This window comes from Lates calcarifer, linkage group LG7_1, assembly GCF_001640805.2.
Source record: "Lates calcarifer isolate ASB-BC8 linkage group LG7_1, TLL_Latcal_v3, whole genome shotgun sequence".
In the NCBI taxonomy this organism is placed as follows: domain Eukaryota; kingdom Metazoa; phylum Chordata; class Actinopteri; family Centropomidae; genus Lates; species Lates calcarifer.
The window spans coordinates 22,869,037-22,891,718 of NC_066839.1; the positions used below are offsets into that span (position 1 = coordinate 22,869,037).

At 40.1% G+C, this 22,682-nt stretch overlaps 2 protein-coding genes across 2 annotated transcripts in view; one reads left to right on the forward strand and one right to left on the reverse strand.

Moving 5' to 3' along the window:
* The window catches only part of LOC108899331 (gap junction beta-7 protein-like), a 494,318-nt gene that overhangs the window by 411,307 nt on the left and 60,329 nt on the right, over window positions 1-22,682 (forward strand). The gene's annotated exons all lie outside the window — the stretch shown is intronic.
* On the reverse strand, window positions 61-12,587 carry si:ch211-241j12.4 (puratrophin-1). Its single transcript, XM_018699732.2, has 13 exons — window positions 12,335-12,587; window positions 11,976-12,062; window positions 11,546-11,669; window positions 11,355-11,457; window positions 8,242-8,355; window positions 8,041-8,157; window positions 6,605-6,765; window positions 4,153-4,299; window positions 3,678-3,780; window positions 2,047-2,175; window positions 1,717-1,899; window positions 981-1,234; window positions 61-368 (listed from the first exon to the last, which is right to left on the reverse strand). Exons 1-13 carry the CDS (start codon window positions 12,351-12,353, stop codon window positions 62-64), a joined length of 1,848 nt encoding a protein of 615 aa, XP_018555248.1. The 5' UTR covers window positions 12,354-12,587; the 3' UTR covers window position 61.

Below are 22,682 nucleotides of genomic sequence, written 5' to 3' on the forward strand. Positions count from 1 at the left end.
AGACAGACCTTCCACTCCTTCCCTCCACCCCCAGGCCTCCAGCTGGCTGCTCCCTGCTCCATCAAAAGCCTGAGTCAAATGAGCTGAGGGAGGGGGGTTTGCCCTCAGCTGACACCATCCCAGAAACTGCAGTAGAAGGAGAAGTTCCAAGAGGACTTGCTGCTTCCTTACCACTTTCACATTTAGAGAGTTCGGATTCTGAAGGTCTGTCTTGAACATCCTTGGCTGTTCTGTTTGTAGCACTGTCAGCAGAGGACTGATTTAACTGTCTGCCCCACAACAACTCATACTGCCACTGTAAGGCCTGCTGGAGGTGACCCACAGCCACAGGTCCTGAAGAAATCAGAAGTTTCCTCAGGGTCATGCACCTGATGAATAAAAAAAAGATGACTGTAAAACTGGCCATGTTTCAGAATATATGGCAACAATCTAAATGAGACTGTGGGAGACCTGAGCAGCTCCTTCAGCAACAGACTGCTGCATCCATGGTGCAAGAAGGAGCGCTACCGCAGGTCATTTATTCCAACAACCATCAGACTGTACAACACTAGTCTGATTCAACAATAAACCTGCACTCTGGACTCCCACTTTCTGGTCACTTTTTTTGGACATACTTTCACCTGTAATACAAACTGCATATTTATGTTTATTAGTTTTTATGCAGCTTTTTGCACTTAAATCTTTATCCTTCTGTGCCTCCTTTATATTTTTCTTTTGTCTATTCTTCACTCTTGTTTTGTTCTCGCTGCTGTAAAGAGTGAATTTCCCACAAGTGGGATAAATAAAGTCTTATTTATCTTATTATCTTATCTTTACCTTAAAATACTGTGGTGTGGATAGCAATGAGTTTAGTAATAGACTCTTTGAGCACTGTGTCTGTTCAACCAAATATACAATTGGTGCTGATGAGTAAGCACAAGACTAATACAGAGACTGTAACAGGCTTCCCTTTATAATCTCCTATCTCCGTTCTCTCTTACCGCTGAGACATCTGCTTGCCCGCCTGATGGACTGCATCATCTGGGATGACATTAGACAGATGAGCCAGATGAACCAGCTCTTCCATATGTGGGGGAGGGTTCTTCTTTAGAAAAGTGGACAGTTTGTGCCTCCATGCAGGAACTGACCCCCAGTTCCTCCTCTGCTGCTGTGTGGGAACACCATCTACATTAACACCTGACAGGAGCTCCTGGAGGAAGTTCTCACAGAGGACCAGACTGTACCAGCTGTTGGCCTGTAAGAGGAACAGTTCACAGTTCAGCTTCCATGGTTTAGACAGCTCACAGTTAAGCAGACTATTTAACTATCAACAAGGCTTGAATAAAAACATTTGTAAAGCTTTCAGCTCTTACTTATGAACTGACTTCAGCTGTTTCACATCAACTCACACCTCAAGTATTTTCAAAGCTCACATTTAATGTTCTTCAAACACTTCAGCTCAGATGGCAACTCAAATAAAATTTTGCAAAAACAAATTGTTGATACTTTCAGATATTTTAATGTTTCATTTGTTTATGCTATAATAGTAAAGTCAAGACGATGATATGTAATAGAATTTTTATTTGAGACATACTTTCAAAATGATTCATGATATGATTAATAGGTTATTAAAATTGTTAATTTTCCCACAATCAGCTAACCAACCGATCTTTTCAGCATCTTCACACCATTTGCTGCAGTTGATCTGTGATCTTTAGACTACAGCAGCAAACTTGCCTTGTTGAAGTAGTGATGGTAGTTGGAAACTGCTCTGAGGGTTTGGAAAATGAAGTGCACAGCAGAGCAGAGTTTCTCTTTCAGCCTCTCCAGATCCAGGGCCCAGCGCTCCCGGCTCTGACCATCAAAAGGCAGGATCTCTGCTAACGTGTGGATCACGTCTTCAGCACGGCGAACAAGTGCCTGAAGGGTGGGAGGTTATTTAAAGAGAAGAGTGAGGTGGACAGCAAAACTTAACATGAGTTAAATCATAGGGAATATGACATATAAATATGAAAGAAAACATGTTAAGCAAAGTTAAGAAACAGAACACATCAACTTAATGAGTACCATGGCAGGAGTGTGAATGGACGCCTCAAAATGCGACACCAACATTGCTGCCTTAGCAGCATCCTTGGCGATCTCTATTTTATAAGGCTGGAGCTTCTCTTGAAGAAGAATTTCAATCTGCTCTGTGACCTGTAAGCACAATTAAACACATTCAATTCATAGAGGTAGACTGACATTTTAACCACAGCTACTTACACATCTTGCCGTAAGAGGAGTACGGAGGCATTCTAAAGGTCTCACACTATCATACTCATTAAGGTCAGAACTGCAGTGTTAAAAACCTTGAGGATCCAATGAGAAGTAAAAGAATCAGTCACCATAGCAACAGCAACATCCTAAGATTATCTTAAAGTTTTTCATCAAATATTCATCAATATGGCAATGCATTTACTTTCCAAGACAGAGACACACAGGAGATGTTTACAGGGAACTGGTCAGTTTTAAATTCTATGAAATCTAAGTGTGAATATAATTTATACAACAAGTAGTTCCGACCGAGCAATCTGATTGGTCCACAAGACATTTAGAATGTGCTCAAATCAGCATAACAGCACACCTTACTCATCACTAAAAATATTACTCCGCCATATACATTTTACTTTGTTGGTAATAGTTTTATAATCGCAAGATTACACTCGAAGGTGTGCTTTAACCTTCGAGTTGTCATTTGAGCAAGCGCTCGGCTTCTCCATCAGCCGTGCGGTGACACGGCGCTATGACTTAAATTTATGTAACGTTTGCGGTGCAGAAGCTACATCTGTGTGATGTATCTCCATGGAAACGGGAAAACACTCGCCAAACCTTTTCATTTTGAGAGCAAATTGCTCCTCAACATGAACAGATTTTGTTTATACATTTTACTTTGTTGGTAATAGTTGTATAATCGTGATATTATAGTCGAGGGTGTGCTTTAACGTCATTTGAGCACGACAGTGATGCTTGCGGACCTCGGCACTGAAGTGCTCAAATGAAGCACACCCTCTCAGTTAATATTGTTTAATTACATCCTTCCCTTCTGTAGTTAAATAATGCTATGGTTACAGAGAGCACATAAAGAACTAACTAATTATGAGAATTATTAGTCAAGACTGAAATTTAACCTTGTGTTATGGGTAACACATGATCTTTAAAAGAGGAGGCAATTACTGTATGTTTACTTGATTTCACTTGTGTTTCTTTTATTTTTTTTATTTATTTACTCTTCTCACTTACTAATTGATCAGGGAAAACCCACACACTCACATGTTGACAGTCATATTTTACTATGGTTACCAAATTATTTGCATGAATACATTTTTTGAACTTAAAAAACACTTCCTTGACAACTCAGTCAGAAAATGTGATAGTAGTTTAACTTTTGCATTCATGCTAAAACCACATATATTTTGACATCATGTGGTTAGTCCATTTTGCTTACAAAACTACAAAGACCACCAGAGTCCACTTGTAAGCAGACCATGACCCTACTGTTCAGGTGGTCTCTGCTCTGCTGTTGAATCTGCCACTAAACTTTAATTGACATCTTTCACACCAGCTCAAATGAAACACACTGACCGGGTAAATGCACTACAGTTTCGTTTATAAAGCAAACCAAACAGGTTAGGAATGAAAGCAGTTGTCAGCTGACCCACCTGCAGTGCATCCTCTCGCAGCTGAAACACCTGCAGCTGCAGACGGGCCTGAGAAAAGGCCTGCTGCCACAGCAGCTCCACTTTTTCCACAGCTGCAGTTATCCTGTTAAATGCAAAAGGACCTTAAATTAATAGTTGGCATCATCAGCTGATATTCATTTCAGCATACTGTATGCAGTTTGGTGTGGTGAATGCTTTTATCAGCCTTCACAGTTAATGTTTCCTGAAAAGGCCTTTATTAAATGCATATTTGTACCCTACAACTTACTTGTTGCTCTCTCATTCTTAATTCTTCATGACCCTTTACTTGTCTAACTCATGAGCTGTAGCTCTACCTATTGTGCAACACAGGATCATTGCAACATTGCTATGTGGTATGCATGGGGAGTGTTATTACAGAGGATTAGGAGAGATAAAGATAAAGGCATTTTAGAGCAGTTCTCTTTTCTGTGGCTGGGCGGGCTGCCTGCAGTACCTGCTGTGGTTCTGGAGCATGTCGAAGGTGGTGTGGGTGAAGAGGGCAGTGCCAGCCATTTCCTGGTAGCACAGCTCTTTCTCAGGGTGACGCAGCTTCTCCACTACACTCTCACAGTGCCTCAGCAGCTCATCCAACCCCAGTTCCCTGCACACCACAACACAGAAATATTAACACAGGTTAGCTTGAATATGGTGCAGTAGTTAAGAGAATATTAATTAGACAGTTCAGTGTTATTCTTTTTTGGTGAGGCAGCCTACACGGGTCCTTGTTATTCTGTGGGAAAACTGGCTGCACTTAGCTTTCACAGCAGTACATTCCACAGTGAGGTCAGAGCACAAGCTTCTTTCTAAACCAGCAATTTAGTATCATTTTCATTAGACACAACTTCAGTGTTCTGAATGAACTTGTGTTTTGTGTTTCACATGAGGATTCAAGTTCATGTTAATGTTTGGCATTCAATTGGTTAAACCCCCAAGAATGCTATTGCTACAAAACTGGCAACAGTGATGAATGATTAGGTTTCTTGCCTGTCACTTTTATGCTGAGGCATAAAAAGAGGTGAAAACAAAAGTGACCAATTTCCACAGAGTCTGACTACTTACTGAACCTCAATACTTTTTTTGGTACAGACAAAAATGCATTTATAGCAGCAAATATCAATAAATTATTACAGTACAGTAAACATCAGATTTGTAGCTTCACTTGTTCTTTGATCAGTTAGTTCCTAATTTAAATTCATGGTCATAGTAAGGTGTTGCAAAAATGATCATTTTGCTAGCTAAATCTAGCAGTAATGCCAAATCAATTCTGTAAAAATTAATGTCATCATTATCAAGACTATCTAATGAGACTGCCCAAGTGTGGATAACACCTTGAAGATGATATTCCCTATTGGAAAGGGAACAAAAAAAAAAAACACCCATGTATCTGAACCTTCACAATCCTCTGCCCTGTCAGGCTAGAACTGTCTTTACATACCAGGAAACAAAATCTTTGAATGGATTAAAAAATAAATAAATTAATAAATGTGGACAATTTTGTTGGTACCATTACAGCATTTGGAAACAATACTTCATTCCTCCTAAAAAGTGATTAAATTAAAAGCAACAGTCATATATTCCTGCCTGGATGTGGCTCCAAGAAGCAGTGCAGCCGCAGGTTGATCAGAGAGATAGAGATGGAAAACATCCAAAGCAATTCAAGCTGAACTCCCAGGTCAAGATAAGTCACTATCTGATCACACCATCCATCACCTTTTAGACAACAATGGAGTCCATGACAACAATGGACTTCATTCATGAGGACTCATGAATGAAACAATAACATTTTTTTAAATGACTGGAATTTGCTAAAATGCATGTTGACAAGCTACAAAGTTTCTGGGAGAATGTCCTTCGACTGATAAAACTGGAGCCTTTTGGCAAGTAACATCAGCTTTAGGTTCACAGACCAAAAAAAGCTTTAGAAGAAAAGATCACCATTCTTAATGGAAAATGGAAACATGGAGGGGTCTCATCATGTGTTGGGGCTGCTTTGCTGTGTCTGACACAGGGGACATTGAATCTGTGCAGGGCACAATGAAGGCTCAAGACTCTAAAGGCATTCTGGAGAAAAACATACTGTGTCAGAAAGCTCAGCCTCAGTCGCAGGTCATGGGTCCTCCAACAGCATAATGACCTGGACTCTTCTGGAACGGCCCTCTATGAGCCCTGATCTTAATTCTATTCAACATCTATGGAAAGACCTAATAAATACAGTGTGCAGAAGGCACCCTTCAAACCTGAGACAGCTAGAGCACTTTGCTCAGGAAGAGTGGGCCAAAATACCAGTTACCATTCAGAAATCTCATTGTGAACTACTGTGATTGCTTGTTGGCAGTGATTGCTGATTAAAGTTGTGCAACAAAATATTAAGTTAAGGGTACCATCTTTTTTGTCCATTTTCATTTGGTTTATTATCTAAAATATTCAGTATCTGAATCAAAAGCAATGTCTGATTTGTGTTAAACATGGAATAAACAATGACTGATGACATTCATTTTTGTCCATTTCAAATTATTTCAGAGATAGTTGTGGGTCCTTCTTTTTCATGGAAGGGTACCAACAAATTTGTCCCTATCTGTATATAAAGACAAAAAGAAGATAAAGAAAAGGCTGGTAAAGTGGCATCAGTACCCATTTCAAGACATGTCAGGCTTAGCGCTAAATGACCAGATTTGGTTCAGTCTTCATGAGTCGAAGACTGACTTTGTCAGGTCCAAAACTTCCTCACAGAAGAGGAGACTTTATAATACTGAGTTGCTACCTTACCTGAACACAGGTGACTTAGCAACTAGTACAAGTTACCTGAGAACATCAAGTTAAAAATCAAAGCAACATTAAAATAAGTCTAATACTCAGGTAAGAAACAGAGGCCACAGGAGGAGCAGAAGAGCAGTTGTGAGTCTGACCTCCTGAGCTGCTGGAACTTGGCCTCATTGGTGGAGCAGAACCATTGGAGCTCTCTGAAGGTGGTGGGCAGTGGCAGCCGGGACAGAGCCTGCAGAGTGGAGATACATGAGGGCAGCCGCTGGACCACAGACAGGAACTCCTGGACAAACGCATCAATCTCCTGCAGGGAGCAAAGCAGAGCCACAGTCACTTTAAAATGCCACCATCATAATAAGACCAAGATGGTTCATGTGAAGTTTTCATTATAAAACAAGGTCAGAACTTTCAAGTTTTTACTGATAACATGTTGTAGTCTAACTGTAATCAATGCTGATCAAATCAAGCTGATGATGGGGTAATTATAAGGCTGCTCTGATTTATGCTCAGAAGTTTCTGTAATTACTAAATACCCCCTCAACCTAAATGGAGGTCTACTGGAGATTGTGTAGTTGCATCCTAAATAGGTCTCCTATAGGCAGTGAGCTGCCATGGTTAATGAATACTGTCATTATGGCCAAATGCCCCAGCTAAACATGACTGAATGTATAATCCAATGGAAAGAGGGGCTCCTTTCATTTGCAAATAAGGTCAGCTGATTACACAAGGCATTTGCACAAGCTTCACCAAGGTAACACACAATAGACGCAGGCTGCTTGGACTGTTCTCTTGAATGGATTCAAAATAAAAACATCTCCTGACTGAGTGAGCCGAGCACAGTCTCCATCATAAACCAGCAATATTGAGTTGGAATAAATATTTTGGCTGTAGTATTGCAGCATCTGATTATATTGCTACTTCAGATGTAAGCAGAACAACTGAGTGTGCATGTGCGTAGAAGTGTGTACATACACACACACTACAGCAGTTGACGGGAGCAGGACAATGTTACTTTGTGTTAAATCCTCTGATGGATCATAAGATCGCTTCAGAGGTTTTGCTTTGAATCAGACTCAGATAGTTAGATGTTTCAAAAGCAGAACTGGTCAGACTACTTGACTTATGGTAGAATGCTAAATCATTGTATATATTTAATGCATACAAATATCATCTGTGTGCTCATAAAGTATATCTGTCAAATAACTATAGGGTGTTGCAAACTGAATATAAATATTGATGCTGATGTCACAGATCTGATCTTCATATACACCTCATCCAAGGACATGACATCTTCTCAAATGAGATCATCAGCATCATCAATGTCCACAAATAATAACTCACAAAAAAAAATATATATATATATATATATATAATATATATATATATATATATATATATATATATATACTACACATACACAAATTCAGTGATTATCTACACTCAGCCAGATACTCTGACTTTCAGGATGACACCAGCTTTAACTGCTTAACAATTCTAACAGTAGTGCTTTTGGTTTCCTTGAGGGCAGTAAAGAGTAGAGCTGTTGACAGAGGTATGACATTTTCCAAATGTAAATTACCTTAATGAAGGCAACCCAGCTCTGGTGACAGTAAATAAGGTAGCCACCCAACGATGCTGTTAGCTGGCTTCGGTCAATGTAGGTGGAGAGCTCCGAGATTTCTTTCAAGAAGACTTTCTACAAAAGAAGGAATCAGTGTTAACTCACAAAAGTGACAACTAATAAAAAGCCCAAGGATACAGTATGTGTTGTTTTAGTCACCTTGAAAGAGGCAGCATGACACCTTGCTGGAGCCAAGAGTTTCAGCAATAGCTTGACAACATCCTTCTTTTTGGGCTGAATTATGTATACACTGTGGACTGTCCGCTTGTGCAACTGGAAAAGAAAGGCCAACAGAATTTTTTTTCAAATATTTCTGATATTAACCAGATTAAATTATTTGGGATCCTCATGCTGCTGTCTTATCCCAACTTTTTGTCTTTTATATGGGTCAACCTCCAAAAGTATTCATAATGCATCACATGTTCTTGTTTGACCCTCACTGCTTCATAGATGACAATAATTTTGGATGGCCACTACACCAGAGCAGTTGCCTGTCTCTAGTTGGTAATAATACACCATGACAATGCAAAAATGAAGTTGTTGTTAATGCACATATTTTTAAAATAAATCTAAATTGTAAAGAACTAAAGTCACAAGTTACAGTAGATCCCCACACACATAAATTAAGACAAATAGCAATTATGACTTAGGTTTTCCCCTTTCCCAGCAGTTTGTAATTACAAAATAAAATGTATAAACATGTTGGTATGCATGCTGACATCAGGCCAGCAACTAAGACCACAGAAGATATAAAAGGGAGAACAGTTGATCTGGAAAATAGAAAAATGCAGCATCCCCTACATAATTGTGCAAATTTAATGTAATTTCACTGAGGCTTTTCTATTCAATAACCCAACATGTGACCAGTCATGCATGTGACCCCCCACCCCCACCCATCTCCCAACCCCCTGCCCTTCTTCTCCCCTGATACACACAGAGGAATTCCAGTATGACCACCACAGACATGACGCACTTAGTGTTATACTTTGAAGATCAGTTCAGAATACAGCTCTGCAAATCAACAAAACTGATGTTGCGTAAGTTTATACTGTAACAGAGAGTTCTGCTAGAGGCCAATCACAAGTTGAGTACGTCACTGTACTGAGTGCAGAGAACCAAGTCCTGTTCATGCATAATTCAATTAGAACCAACTGTGGAAACAACAAGCTGCTGTTTTAAAAAAAGCTCTGTGCATACGTGTATCTGAAATGAACTGTTCCAGTACTTTAAGATGCCCTATGCAAGATTATTACATAAATTCCCTAGTCTCATCTTTTCTGCAGCAAAGAACAACAGTGTCTTTATTCTTCTCAGCCCAAATTAAATTCTGGTGTTGGGAGTGGTATTTTTCTCCACCAAAAAATCAAAAGCTAACATCTAAAGTAACATCTAGCAGCAGGCGAACCATCCTTGTTGTTAAAAAGAGTGAGTTTTGTGAAAGTAAAAATGCTATATGTACCTTTGGCTCTGAGAATACAACCTTACAGTACCCAGTACAGCTTTGAAGACAGTTATTATAGAGTCCAGTGGGTGACAATTTAAAAATGCCTTTTTATTGACCATAAAAGACCAATATAGGGGCCTGCTGGTGGCTTTGGGGTTTATAGTGCTGACCACTGTCCCTGGTTCAGGTCACACTCTGGGCCTTTATTGCCTGTCATGCCCATCTTTCTCCCCTCACTTTCTCTATTGTCCTCAACCTAATAAAGTGGGAAAAAATACCTAAAAATAACAATCAAAATTTTGATATTGGCCTTTGCGGAGGAATAATCACTAGCTTAACAGCGTGCCAACACATACAGACTCAAACCAGGAGAGGGGACAGGATGCTATTCATGTGAACTGAACCTTTAAAAAAAACTGGTGCTAACCAACAACACCCAAAGGCTCAAAGGGCACCTTGTGAAGAAGTTGAAATGTTTAACTGTATGCAAATGTTTTTGCCGACAAATTGCCTTGTGTTGATTTAGTGATGAAACTGAAGGATGCTGCTATTTTCTGCTCCACGCAACTATGCAAAATGACTAATGTCCCAGATTCTATATGATAGAACTGCAGGGTCTTTCAGGGAAATGACTATAGCAAGAAATATAGAATATCTGAATATAGCAAGAAACTGGAGAATATGAGTATTTAAATGTTCAACACAAACACACCTGCCAGCTTGACACTCGTGAGGGATGAGAGGGAGCCTGCCTCTTTTATCTGTTAGTGAATGCACCATTATCTAAAAGAAGAAAACATCAACAGCAGCACCATAGGCTATAAGAGGACTATATTTCCTCTGTTCTGTTACTGGGAGTAGAAAAATATAAGTTAATCATTTTGCATTCGTAAGAACTTGTGATTTCTAACTGGTTTCATGGTATTACAGTAATGTTGAGCCTTACTGACAGAGGGGGTCTGATATTATTGGTCAGTATTGGTACCACAGATATCATGTTGCCGTGCATGTTTTGTTTTTTTAAAGCTGAAAATGTCAGGTCATTTTTAGAAGACTCTTTTCATTGTTCACAACATTGTGAAGCCCACGACTTCTACTGCTGGATCAAGGTTTCTCTCCACTGAGCAGCACAGACTTTAAAGCAGAAAGGTGACCAACGTTGTCCTCGCTCACGCACAGCTGTGGTTGTGCACTAATGGTAAAGGTAAAGGAGAGAAAATTTTGCACGATGTGCTGAGTAAGCAGCTTTCATTGTAGTGAACGGTCTCAGAGTCCAGGATGGAGCTCTCCCATCATGTCTACGGTCAAGCAAGTAACAGCATTAAAAAGGACCACCAGTTTTTAAGCCTTTGCTGTGGAAATCTAAATGTCACTTTGTGCATTTGGTGGATATCAAGTATGAGAACAATCACTGGCCACAGCAGACCAAAATATAGCACTGTGCCATGGCAATACCTCAAGCAAAAAAAGAAAGGGGAGTAGCAAGAGAAACCAGCTTTGACGGTATTGTAAAAACGGGGACCATGCATTTTCAAAGGTTTTAATGTTTGCTTGTTTTGTCTTTTTTTGTTGCTGTAATTATTAAACCCATTATTATTATTATTGTAGTTAGAATTATATCCTCTCACGCCTTATAAAACATCCCACCACGCACACACACACACAAACACACCAAACAAAACATACCACCTAGCATAACCTAATCTGCCCTTATTTTATGTACACTGTTTTCACATTTTCTAAGTCACCATGTCACTCCTTGTTTGTCATCTTATCTCACTAATAAAATAAAAAAAAAAAAATTAAAAAAGGGAAAAAAAGACAATACCTCAAGCAGAAGCAGAGTCTCAGCGATGAACCTGGTAGCAGGAAGCGAGGCATGCCTCAGATCAGCCACCACCGACACCAAGCTCTCCTTCTCCTGCCTCTTACTGTTGAAAACAATTCAACCATCAGTACAACTCGCACTCCCACTTACATATTCTCATATACATGACAAGCCTGTCTGATTCCACATACTTGTGCAGACACAGAAAGTAATTTATGAAGTCCACCACTTCTGCTGTGCTGAGTTCTGAGAAGAGTTTGCCTTGTCCTTCCACTGGGAACACGATCAAAGGGCAGCCATGTTGATCAAAAGCACCTGTTCAGACACATAATACAAACTGTTGCAATGACAGTGTTCATGGCAAGAATGACTGCAATCCATATTAAATTAAGGATATGATATTTTGGTCTAGCACAGGTGCAATAAGTTTTAAACTCATTCTTGCCAACATAACTCAAACCTGATCATTGTCCGTTTGCTGCAATTTTACCCAGGACTGTTATCAACATGTCACATCAATACAACAGCTCTAACGTAACATCCATGCAGTATGAGCCACATTACTGTACTGAACATATTAAACCATGGATAACAAGCAGAGTGGTGTGGGTTAATATCTACCAGGGAATAACACAGCTCCAGAGTTGAGCACATGATCAGCAGGCAGCGGCAGGGAGGGGACATACTCCTGCACCGACTCCTGGACGTCTGAAAGATTTGTAGGAAATGATTATTTTTATTGAAAAGACGCCCGCAAGAATTTCCAGCAGCCCCTGCAATATGACCACTGGAGAAACCGGTCCAGCAAATTCCTCACTGCCTTTCTAAAAAAGTTGTCTGATGAGCAGGAGCCCTCAGAGTACTGCACAGAAACACGCCAAGGCGTTGTACATTCAATTTAAGCTCATCAGTGAAACACACGCGCCACATCAGTCATGAAGACGCTGGCGCTCGCGTGCAGTTGCACTTGTTTCTCCTACCTGTTGTGTGTCGGCTCATCCCGAATTCCTCACTCGGGGATCATTTCCACAGCAGTTGTCTCCTTGTAGTCTTTGTGCGAACTGCCCTTTCACTCTGAACGTAGAGCCCTGGCCAAACCCTGAGCACTTTTACTGCGGTACTGGAAAACTGGACCGCGTCTGCTCGCCGCCTTGCTCCGCCATGTTGTGTCCGTACGGCACCGGCTGTGTCTGATCACCCCGCTGACGGGATGCTGCCTGCTCATTTATAAACCACAGAGGGCGGAGATACGACGGGAGGACGGACAGGAAAAGCAGACCGCGACACAGCTCCAGACCAACACGTCTAACCATGAAGAGGAACACCTAATATAAAGTTTTTGTTTTGTTTGGATTGGTTACATTTATTTAGTTAAATATGATTCCAGACCCGAGTATTCTTTCAAACTGAACTGAGGTCTAAATGCTGTCTCAAAGTTTTCAAGCCTTGATCCTGAAAGATTACACTTTTTTGTATTCTGTACATAAAATATATGGATCTTGTCTGCTGACGATCTTATGTGCTATTATATTTATTGAACTTGTGTACACAAGTTGATATCTTGTCCTTCAGGACAGGCGGTGTCCTAACCTTATGGCTTAATATTTAATAAGTTGGTTAAATTTCACATTTGGTGCATCAAAGAATGAAAGTATTTAAAGTTCAAGACAAATACATTATTTGACTCAATTCAGTCTGACTAGTAAATTTCATAGACCAGGAACTGAGATAGCTAAATCAATGTGGCTCATACCTGGGCCTAATGTTTTTTTCCTTCTGGCCCAATGTTCGCCCAGTTCCACAGCCATACAGCAATTCTGCTGCACACAGAAATTCGTCCAGCTGTTAGCCAACACTGGGAGGATAACAGCCCAGATGTGGGAGTATATTTGGTTTAGACTTAGACCCAGGCATATGTGGGGACAGAAGTATCATTTTGCTATCTGATGAGAGGGAAAATTAACAGTCAGTTCACTTTGCCAGCTATCACGAACCCATCAGTCATCAAAGACCCTGACTCCTCACCATCCACCTATTCACCTATTTCTGACTTGTGTGCTCGCTGTGTGACTGGAGGCAGTGCTGCAGCAGTTATTCCCTGACACGTTGATGGAACCTCCAACCTCTCCTTTCTGTCCTCTTGGAAAGGTTCATTAGGTCACTCCACCATCCACAGAATGCCAGTGTCAAATTCTAGCCCTGACACCAAATATTGGGTCAAGATCTTAAACTCTGATTAATGGGGCCATTATGTAATTTTTGTGTGTGTTTCATGTTCATATATTATATGGAGCATTAGCACAGGAAGTGCATATAGGTAAACTCCAGATGATGAGCAGGAAGTGTGTATACAAGGGGGAAGCAAACAGTTTTTTGACTGTGTCTGTGGCAGTGTGTTTGCATCCTGTGGAACTAGAATTGTATGAGTGGAGATCATGTTAGAGACAATGGACTAATGAGCTGTCTTCATTATTTGTGCTAAAGTAAAAGGTACACAGTATCAATAAATGAGTCACTGCACATTGTGTTGGACATTGGTTTAATTGTTTGCCCAGAGCCCCACGTCCAAACAAGTTCTCCCTTTGCACCTGCCAGTGGATAAATGAAATGTATTAGTTCTTTAAAAGAAAGACATTACACTGATGATCAGGGTTGTGAGCAAGCATCTCAATATACATGCAAAGGCCATATACAAAACAAATGAAACTCATTAACACATAGAAGGTCCCTCAGCCCTCAAACAAAAGGCCAACTGAATCAAACAATAGCTTTAAACAGTGCCTGGCCAAAGTGTAATCTTAAACAGAGAATTAAAGCTATTGAAAGTGTTTAAACATCTTAATTAGGCTTTAAAATTTACAATAACTCAGCAATATAACATTCAGTCCAGAGTTACTTTTCGAGGATGAGGGAGGAAAACAAAATACCCATTGCTTCCTCCCTCCCACAGTCCCACTTGGTACAGTGCACATCACAAACAGCTGGTCAAGAAAGGTCAATTTTCCTCAAGGGACTTTACAGCATATGACCCCCTCTGTCCTTAGACTCTCAAGGAAATCAAGGAAACCCCCCCAAAAAACAGAAAAAATGGAAGAAACCTCAGGAAGAGCACCTGAGGGGGATCCCTCCTCCAGTACGAACAGACAGGAAACAGATGTTGTGTTTACAGAATGTAACAACATAGTAGATCTACAGTAGGAGAATCAGGATTACAACATTATAGACTGTAAACATTAGTAAAGAATATGATCTGGGAGGACATAGAGCAACTGACAGGTGCCACCAACAGGACCTGACCTCCTCTCCACCATGAAGACAGGAGGGAAAACAGACTACACAAACACACTTGAGGAAAAACCAAGCACATCATTCACACAAGAAAACGAACACAAAAGCACAGAGAGAAACAAGGAGGAGGCTGGGACTCTCTGAGGACAGAGAGAGAGAGAGGGAGATGCAGTGGTTTTCAGAAAGTCTACAGTATTCTTGTCGGCAGGACAACTTGGACCATACTGTACATACTGGGTTTAATAGATTGATTGAGACCTACCAGTGGGTGAATGGTAACAGGTAGCAGCTGGTCAGGTCACTTACACATGCAAGCATTTCCTGTTTGGGAGCAGCCAAGTCCTACATTTCTGTTAATACACTAACTGGTCTGACAGCATACCTCATGGGAAAACCACTCACACCTTTGTTTAACTTAGCTCAACTTAAGAGTGATTAATCAATTACATTTGACCTAACCAGAGATCTCCCACTCAGCATGAATGTCAAAATTAAGTCACAGACAATTCCAATAGACCCAAAAAGGGAAAATCAAAGCTGCGTTTCTGTTTGTTCATTAGATGGCAAAAGAGAGGAAGTGATGGGAGATGTTTCCATTGATATGGAGAGAGTTCACTCAGAGGAATGTGTTATTGAGAATGAAAACTGAATCCAAACCATGTGGTCTGAGTTTCATTAGAGGCTATTTTCACTCTTCAATCTTATGATTCTTTCAAAACAATTATCCATCAGACTCATTTTATTACTATGAGTCCTTAGCTTCACTGGATCTAAGCAAACAAGAATAATGTGGTTATTTTCAAAATGTAATCAGATTAACAATTTCTTGCTTCATATGGCAACTAGTGCTATTGATCACCAAATAATCCTGAGGAGAACAATGCATTATGTCATGGGGTCTTATGGGGTTCATGGGGGAAAAGTTAGTGGAATACTTGCAAGACCAACACTTTTGGAGAGATTTTTTTAATTTATTGCTGTTTTAGTGAGAACCATAGACTCGGATAAGCAGGAGCCACCATTGCCAGGAGAGTGAAAAAAAAGTGAAATAAGGGATAGGATAAAAATTCTGATCTGTAAGGACTTTATTGTGAGAACAACGGATTATGCCATATTCAACTGTAATATATTGTGTATTCACCTGCAGACATTAGAATAACTCTAAATATAATATTAGCTACCAAACTGATGATCCACAAGGGTCAGGTTTAGGGCCCATGTTAATTTTAATTTCTATAATGATTTACCTAATATTTGTAAATTGATATCTAACATTTTATTTGCCAATAAAATACTATACTGATTTTGTTCTTAGATTTATTTCATTGTCAGAGAAACCTTAAAGTCTAGGGTAAAGAAGATAAAATCTCATAGCATTATCAAGAGAAACATGAGGCATTTTGATGACATTTTGAGGTCTTTTTTATCTTATGCTTACCAGATGAAATACCAGATGTTGATATGGCACTTTTTACAAAAACCTTTTTCTTATCCATTTATAAACACACACCATTCAAAAAGCTTAGAACAAAACACTTTGGTTCTCATATGAATCATCAGTTCGAATTAAAGAAAGGAACAGAGCCAGGTCTCTTGATATACTGGAAATCAAAATTTAGACAACTTCAAATTCAGTTATTATTTAGGCTTAATTACAGATTCATATTCAAACCCTGCAAATTTTTTGGAAAGCAGTTAATTCAAACAAGAACAGTACTAACCCTTTACCCTCACACTGTTGAGATTTGCCTTGCTTTAGCCAAACATTTGACTGATTCTTATTTGTAAGAACTATACACGGCCACCTGAGAGCTAATCACAGCAACTATTTCAGCTATTACTTTGGTTACAAGAAATATAATACTGATTGATCCTTGGACAGTTTTCCCCCACAAATGTGCAATAATCTCATATTATATATATTCTGCAAATAATTTCATCTGCACAATTCAATGTAAATGTCTGTAAATATTATCAATGTATATAGTGTCCATTTTGAAGGGGTATATCTCTTTATTTCTTTATATTTTGAAGATGGGGTTTTATCACTATTTTTGTTTTATTGTTGTATCATTTTATTCTTCTTTATCTGTACATGTGAAGCACTGCAATGCAACAATTTCTCACATGGGATTAATAAAGGATTTTGATTCTGAATATCAAGAACATGAAGATTCATATAGACTTGCTGAGACAGTCCTCTGTTAGACCAGGTGTTGAATTGAGTCTTTGGAGCCAGAAAATCAGCTTTGTAGCATGTCCTGGCTTTCTGAGGCACCTTCACCTCCTCCCTGCAGGTGTCTGTCATGCCAATTTCACCTCTCCATGAATGACAATGTTCTCTCTGTTGTATGCATTCTTGGGATGCTTCAGTAGTAGGAAAAAGAAACAAACAGACTGACTCATATTCACCCATTGTCTACCTCGCATATCTAGATCAAGTTCACAGGGGAAACATGGCTCAGCAGAGGCTCACAGAAATTCCCAGGCATTATTGGAGATGTAGCCTCCCCAGTATGTTTTAGAGCTTTCCACACTTAAATTCTCTAAATAGGAATGAACACTTTGCCAAAAGGAGAAACAAAATAATGACCAAAAAGAAGAGCTGACATTGTTGATAAAGAAAAATGTATTGGGTTTATTTGTCCCTGCTGTCCTGTGGGTGGCACCAGAGGAAAGAATGGTATGAGTGAGGTAAGTATCTGTGTCCTCATAAACTGACATTCAGTATAAGCAAGCCCACTGAAATTTATTAACAAAGACACAATATTGAATCTGGAGCAGTTACTGTCAAGTGTTTTTATTTATTTATTTTGATAGCCATGACATGAATAGTTATCTCTGTATTCCAACCTGACAGTGGTCACACAGGCAACACATTTACTTACTATGCATTCTGATTCTAATGTAACCTTAACCTTAGCATTTTAGACTCTAAGAAAGAGAAAATAGGGGTCTAGTTATTGACTTTTTTTTTTTTTTACATTAAATGTCATTACATTGCAGACATTAGAAGGTATGCCTATCAGTAAGTAAGACATAGATAAATGGTGGTGGAACTCTGTGTCATATTGAGGCATCACACATTTGTAATCCCCCAACACACTTTGAGCTCCAGAAAACAAAAACACCAGAATACTACCTGGCTCCATGTCAGTTTAGACATTTTGACTAACCACAGATTTGTTTAAGAATATGCACAATGTAAGCTAAATGTCAACAGAAGTATTAACTGTCACCACAGGGTCCTTTTTATAAGATAGATTATATATATATATATGTGTGTAGATTTATAAAATAGATTTAGATTATAGATTTGGTAGGGAGTAAAGAGACACCTTATAGCCCTTACCAGTTTTTAATTTTGCTTTAGTGTTGCATTAGCAATTAACCACATTATTATAAACTAACTGCAACAGGTAATCTGGAGCCTCTAAAGGCCTAAGACCAGTCAAAAATGAGTAAAACTTTTACATACTATTTTGTGATTGTGGCTGAATATTAATAATTTACATGCACCTTTCTGAATACTCAAGGACACTGTGCATATACAATAATCAATAAAGCTGTTCAATATACAATAATCAATAAAACAACGATGGATGAAATCAACATATAAAAGAAATGTAGGGCGGTGAAGTTTCAGTTGGATGGTTAAAGTGAATAGGCGATCTTAAACAGATGGGTTTTGAGTCTGGATTTGAAAACAGGAACCGAGTCTGGACCAGTTGAAGCTTATGGAGGGACTTGTGAGGGAGGCCAAAGAGGAGAGAGTTGCAGTAATTGATGCAGGAGGTGACGAGGCTGTGGACAAGGATGGAAAGCAGCATGAGGGGTAAGGAAGGGGCGGAGTCGATTAATGTTGCGTAGATGGAAGTATGCAGACCAGGTGATGTTATTAATATGAGATTGGAATGATGTGCTGTCGAGGATGACACACAGACTCTTAACTTGAGGGAAAGGCGAAACAGAGAAACTGTTGATAGTGAGGGAGAAGCCGTCAACTTTCAATAGAGTGGATTTGGTGCCAACTAAAAGGATCTCAGTTTTATTGCTGTTTAATTTTAGAAAGTTGGAGGTGAACCAGGATTTTATTTCCAATAAACAGGAGGTGAGGGAGGAAGGTGGGAAAGTGGAGTTCGGCTTGCTAGAGAGATAGAGCTGGGTGTCATCTGCGAAGCAGTGGAAATGGATGTTGAATTTACAGAAGATATTGCCAAGGGGGAGAAGGTAAGTGATAAGAGAAGGGGCCCCAGGACAGAGCCCTGGGGCACACCTGTAGTGACTGAGGAGGGGTCAGATTTGAAGTATCTTAGTTGTTTGAATTGAGTGCGGCGTGATAGATAAGAGCAAAACCAATCGAGGGGGGTGTGAGTGATGCCAGTAGAGAGTCAAGGAGGATGAGGATGGAGAGTAAACCGGTGTCAGCTGCAATGAGGAGATTATTGGTGATTTTTATGAGGGCGGTTTCTGTACTATGTTGGGAGCAGAAGCCAGACTGGAAAGGTTCATAGAGGCTATTTGAAGTTAAATGCAGGTGTAGTTGGGAGATGAAATGTAAGTTCGAGATGGGGCGAAGGTTATTGTAGTTGTTGGGATCTGAGCCAGGTTTTTTGAGTATTGGGGTGATGACTGCAGTTTTGAGTAGTGGAAGGAACAATTCCAGTGGTGAGTGAAGAATGAATGATAGTAGAAATGAGGGGAAGATGGGAGAAAAGGCAGGATTTGGAGGGGATCAAGCTGGCATGTGGAGGGCTTGGATTTACCTCTGGGAGTTGAAAAAAAGAATAGGGCTGGCAGTGTGGGAGAGATTCAGGTGGAGAAGGTTGCAGAGAGTCTGAGTGCAGGTGCTGGTGAATATTGCAGATTTTTTCGTTAAAGAACATCATTACAGAGTCAGTTGAGTACAGATGGGGGGGTAGGGAGTCAGGAGGATGGAGAATTTTGTTAAGCAGTACAAACAGTGACTTGGTGTTTCCTTCATTAGAGCTGATAAGACCAGAGTAAAAGTTTGATTTGGTTTTAGCAATTAGTATCCTTGTATTGTAACATAGACCAGTAAGACCAGTTTTTTTATGGAGCCGCTCAAGTTGATGACCTTTCACTTTCATTGATCAGAGTTCAGGAGTATACCAGGGAGAAGTTGATGTGAAGGAAATAGACCTTGTTTTCACTGGGGCAAGAGAGTTGAGGATGCTGTTTAGACCATTATTGTAGTGAGTTATGAGGTCATCAGGGGTGGAGAGATAGTCTGGGATCAGGATATTGTCAATATTGGAGCAGAGAGTATCTATGTTAATGTCCTTCAAATTCTGAAATGCAATGAGGCGTGCTGATTTGATTGCTGTGAGGCAGAGTGCGATATTGAATGAAAGGAGGAAATGGTCTTTTACATGGAGTTTGGCAGATGTGAGGTTGAAGGGGGTGAATCCAGAGTATGTCCCTTTGAGTGTGTCAGGAAGTCTACAAATTGATGGAATCCAAAGCTGTGGATGATGTAAGTCTCTGGGGAGAGGCAGATTACTGTTGTCCAGGTGTATGTTGAAATCCCTTCAGAGAGTGGACAGATGAGTGAGTAGAGTGGCAAAGTCATTTAAAAAGTCACTGTGAGGCTTAGGGGGCGGGAGACTGTAGCAACGATGGTGGGAGTAGGTCCAGGCAGCTTAAACACAGTACATTCAAATGAGTTGAAGCCAGGCACAGGTACTGGTAAAACTTTCCATCCTATCATCGGTAAATTATCGTGAGACCTCCACCCCAACCATTGTCAGGAGATCCTGGATGAGATGTCCCTTGCTCCTGAGTGAGCGGATGTTAAGCAGACCGAAGTTGACAGTGTTGGTGTCATGTTTGGTAGAGGCATTCGCCGACTTGACCAAGTTGGCTAATGCTTGGTGGTCAACAGCCCGGCCGTTGTTGTGTTTCTGTGAGGGCGACGAGAGATGGACCAGAAGGATTTTATTGTTTTGGAGCTGTCATAATGAAAATTCCTGTGGGACCCATGATGGATGTATCTCCGACGAGGGAGGGTGATGGTGCAGCACTGATGGTGGAGGTTCAGGCAGGTGAAGCTCAGCGGCTGTATACCAAAAAAGCCCAGCCACAGGCTGATGGCAGAACCACAGGAAGATCCAGATGAGTGCAGACCAGGTATAAAACTTGCTGGTCCACATAATGCCTGCAGGTGGACAGTAAGAGGTGGACAGCAGGTGCAGTGTTCCAGCAGGTAGGCTAATGTTGCGCCCGCTCACACACAAAAACGATGTGATGCGATAATGTTACGGCGAGCAGCAGCAGAAAGTCGTGCCAGCGTCCACTCACTTCCGGGTTCCATCATCACATACATGGCACCATGAGGTTGCTCCTTCTGTTGGTATGGTCATTCAGTTTTCACACACAAAATGATCATATCACAACAAAATTAAAACTGTTTTTTTACACTGTGTAGTAAAACATTTGCTCTGTAGGAGTTTGATAAGTTAATGCTGAAAGTACATGATAGTCCTCAAATGAAGCAGACATTTATACGCCTGACAGCTGGCTCATGTATGTGATTCATTGTGATCCACCAGTGTCTTAACTAAAGTGTTTGTCTTTTACTGTAATTCAAAGGTATCCACACTGTAAAAACTGACTGACTGGTACCAACAGAGGAGCAAACTCATGGTATATTTGATGCCATTCATCGGGCCTTGGAGACAGGAGACTGCATCAGTAACATTCTTAGTTCTCACATGATGCCAGAAAACCACCTCCAGTTTAGCTTCCTCTGACCAACTTTTAAGAAGTTTTTATTTTCTGTCTGTCATCACAGGTTGAATTTCTTGCCTTTGACTTTGTTTTTTAGATGATAAAGCAACATTTTTAAAAACAGAATTTATAAAACGTAAAATGAAGTCAGCTAGAAGCGCATTCAGGACCCACCTTTGTGATTTGTAATTTGTGTTTGTTATATTGAATTTTAAATAAACTTACTGTGGTAATGGTACTGAGTGCATGTTTCATTAATAACATTTCACTGTTACCTGTTTTTTCTAACAGGACACTTTGGTGAATCTGTGTTTTCAGTGTCATTAAAATGGATCAGTACATATGGGGACAGAACAAACTAATATCCGTCATTTGATCTTCATTAATACCTTTATTGCAGGTTGAGAAGTACATTAATTCAGGAATACCAGACAGATGTATAATGAATATAATACATGGATGAACTAAACAATGTAGTGCACAATTTACAGTTAATTGTAACTTAAAAAAATAAATAAATAAAATACAGCTGTGGATCAAGATAAAGTTGAATCCCAGTAACAAGTACAATTTACAGAGGAAATGAAAAATAATACATAGCTTACAGCGAGATGTACAAGACTACCACTTAAAGAATGAATATAAATGTATGTGGCCATAACACTGTTCACAAACCTGCAGGTCTTGTCAGTGTTCCCTGGATTGTCACCACCCTTGACCTGCAGCTCTGGGTGGAGACAGAGGATGATCTTCATGTCAATGAGTTAGGTAATGTATACTTAAACTTAAACAATATAACTACAACTACAGTGACATTTTTAACACTTAGCGATACAATTTACCTTCAATTATGGACGCTAGCTTGGTTAGCGACTTAGCATAGTGAAGCTGTGAATCCGGTGCTGTCAGGTTGCCGGTGTCGGTGGGCGCGTACACTGTCCTCATGCTCCCCGTCAGATTCGCCCCTTGCACCTCCCCCTGCTCTTATCCAAATATGGTTACTTGCAAAAATATCCAGATGGTGAAGGCCAATTTCCAAACTCGAGAAATACTCAAAACTACGTCCATCTTTATATACAGACTATAGTTGGAACATTGTTTTTCCAACCTGCTTGGTGAAACCACGCCGAACGTCGTTTTTCGATCCCGTGAAGATGGGCCACGCCCATTTCCATAGAGGATTTGTGTATACGGAAGTGGGCGTGGTCTGATTGAAACTGGGTTGAAAAGAAGGATGTTCCAACCCACTTTAGATAAAAACCACGCCCCTCTGTATACGCCCATTTCATC

Excerpts from the sequence above, each read along its gene's own strand:
- si:ch211-241j12.4 (XM_018699732.2), bottom strand. Across the intron at positions 11,670-11,975 it reads TGGAGCTGTGTTATTCCCTG|GTGCTTTTGATCAACATGGC; the intron begins GTAGATATTAAC and ends GTGTCTGAACAG. Across the intron at positions 8,356-11,354 it reads AGACTCTGCTTCTGCTTGAG|TTGCACAAGCGGACAGTCCA; the intron begins GTATTGTCTTTT and ends TTTCTTTTCCAG.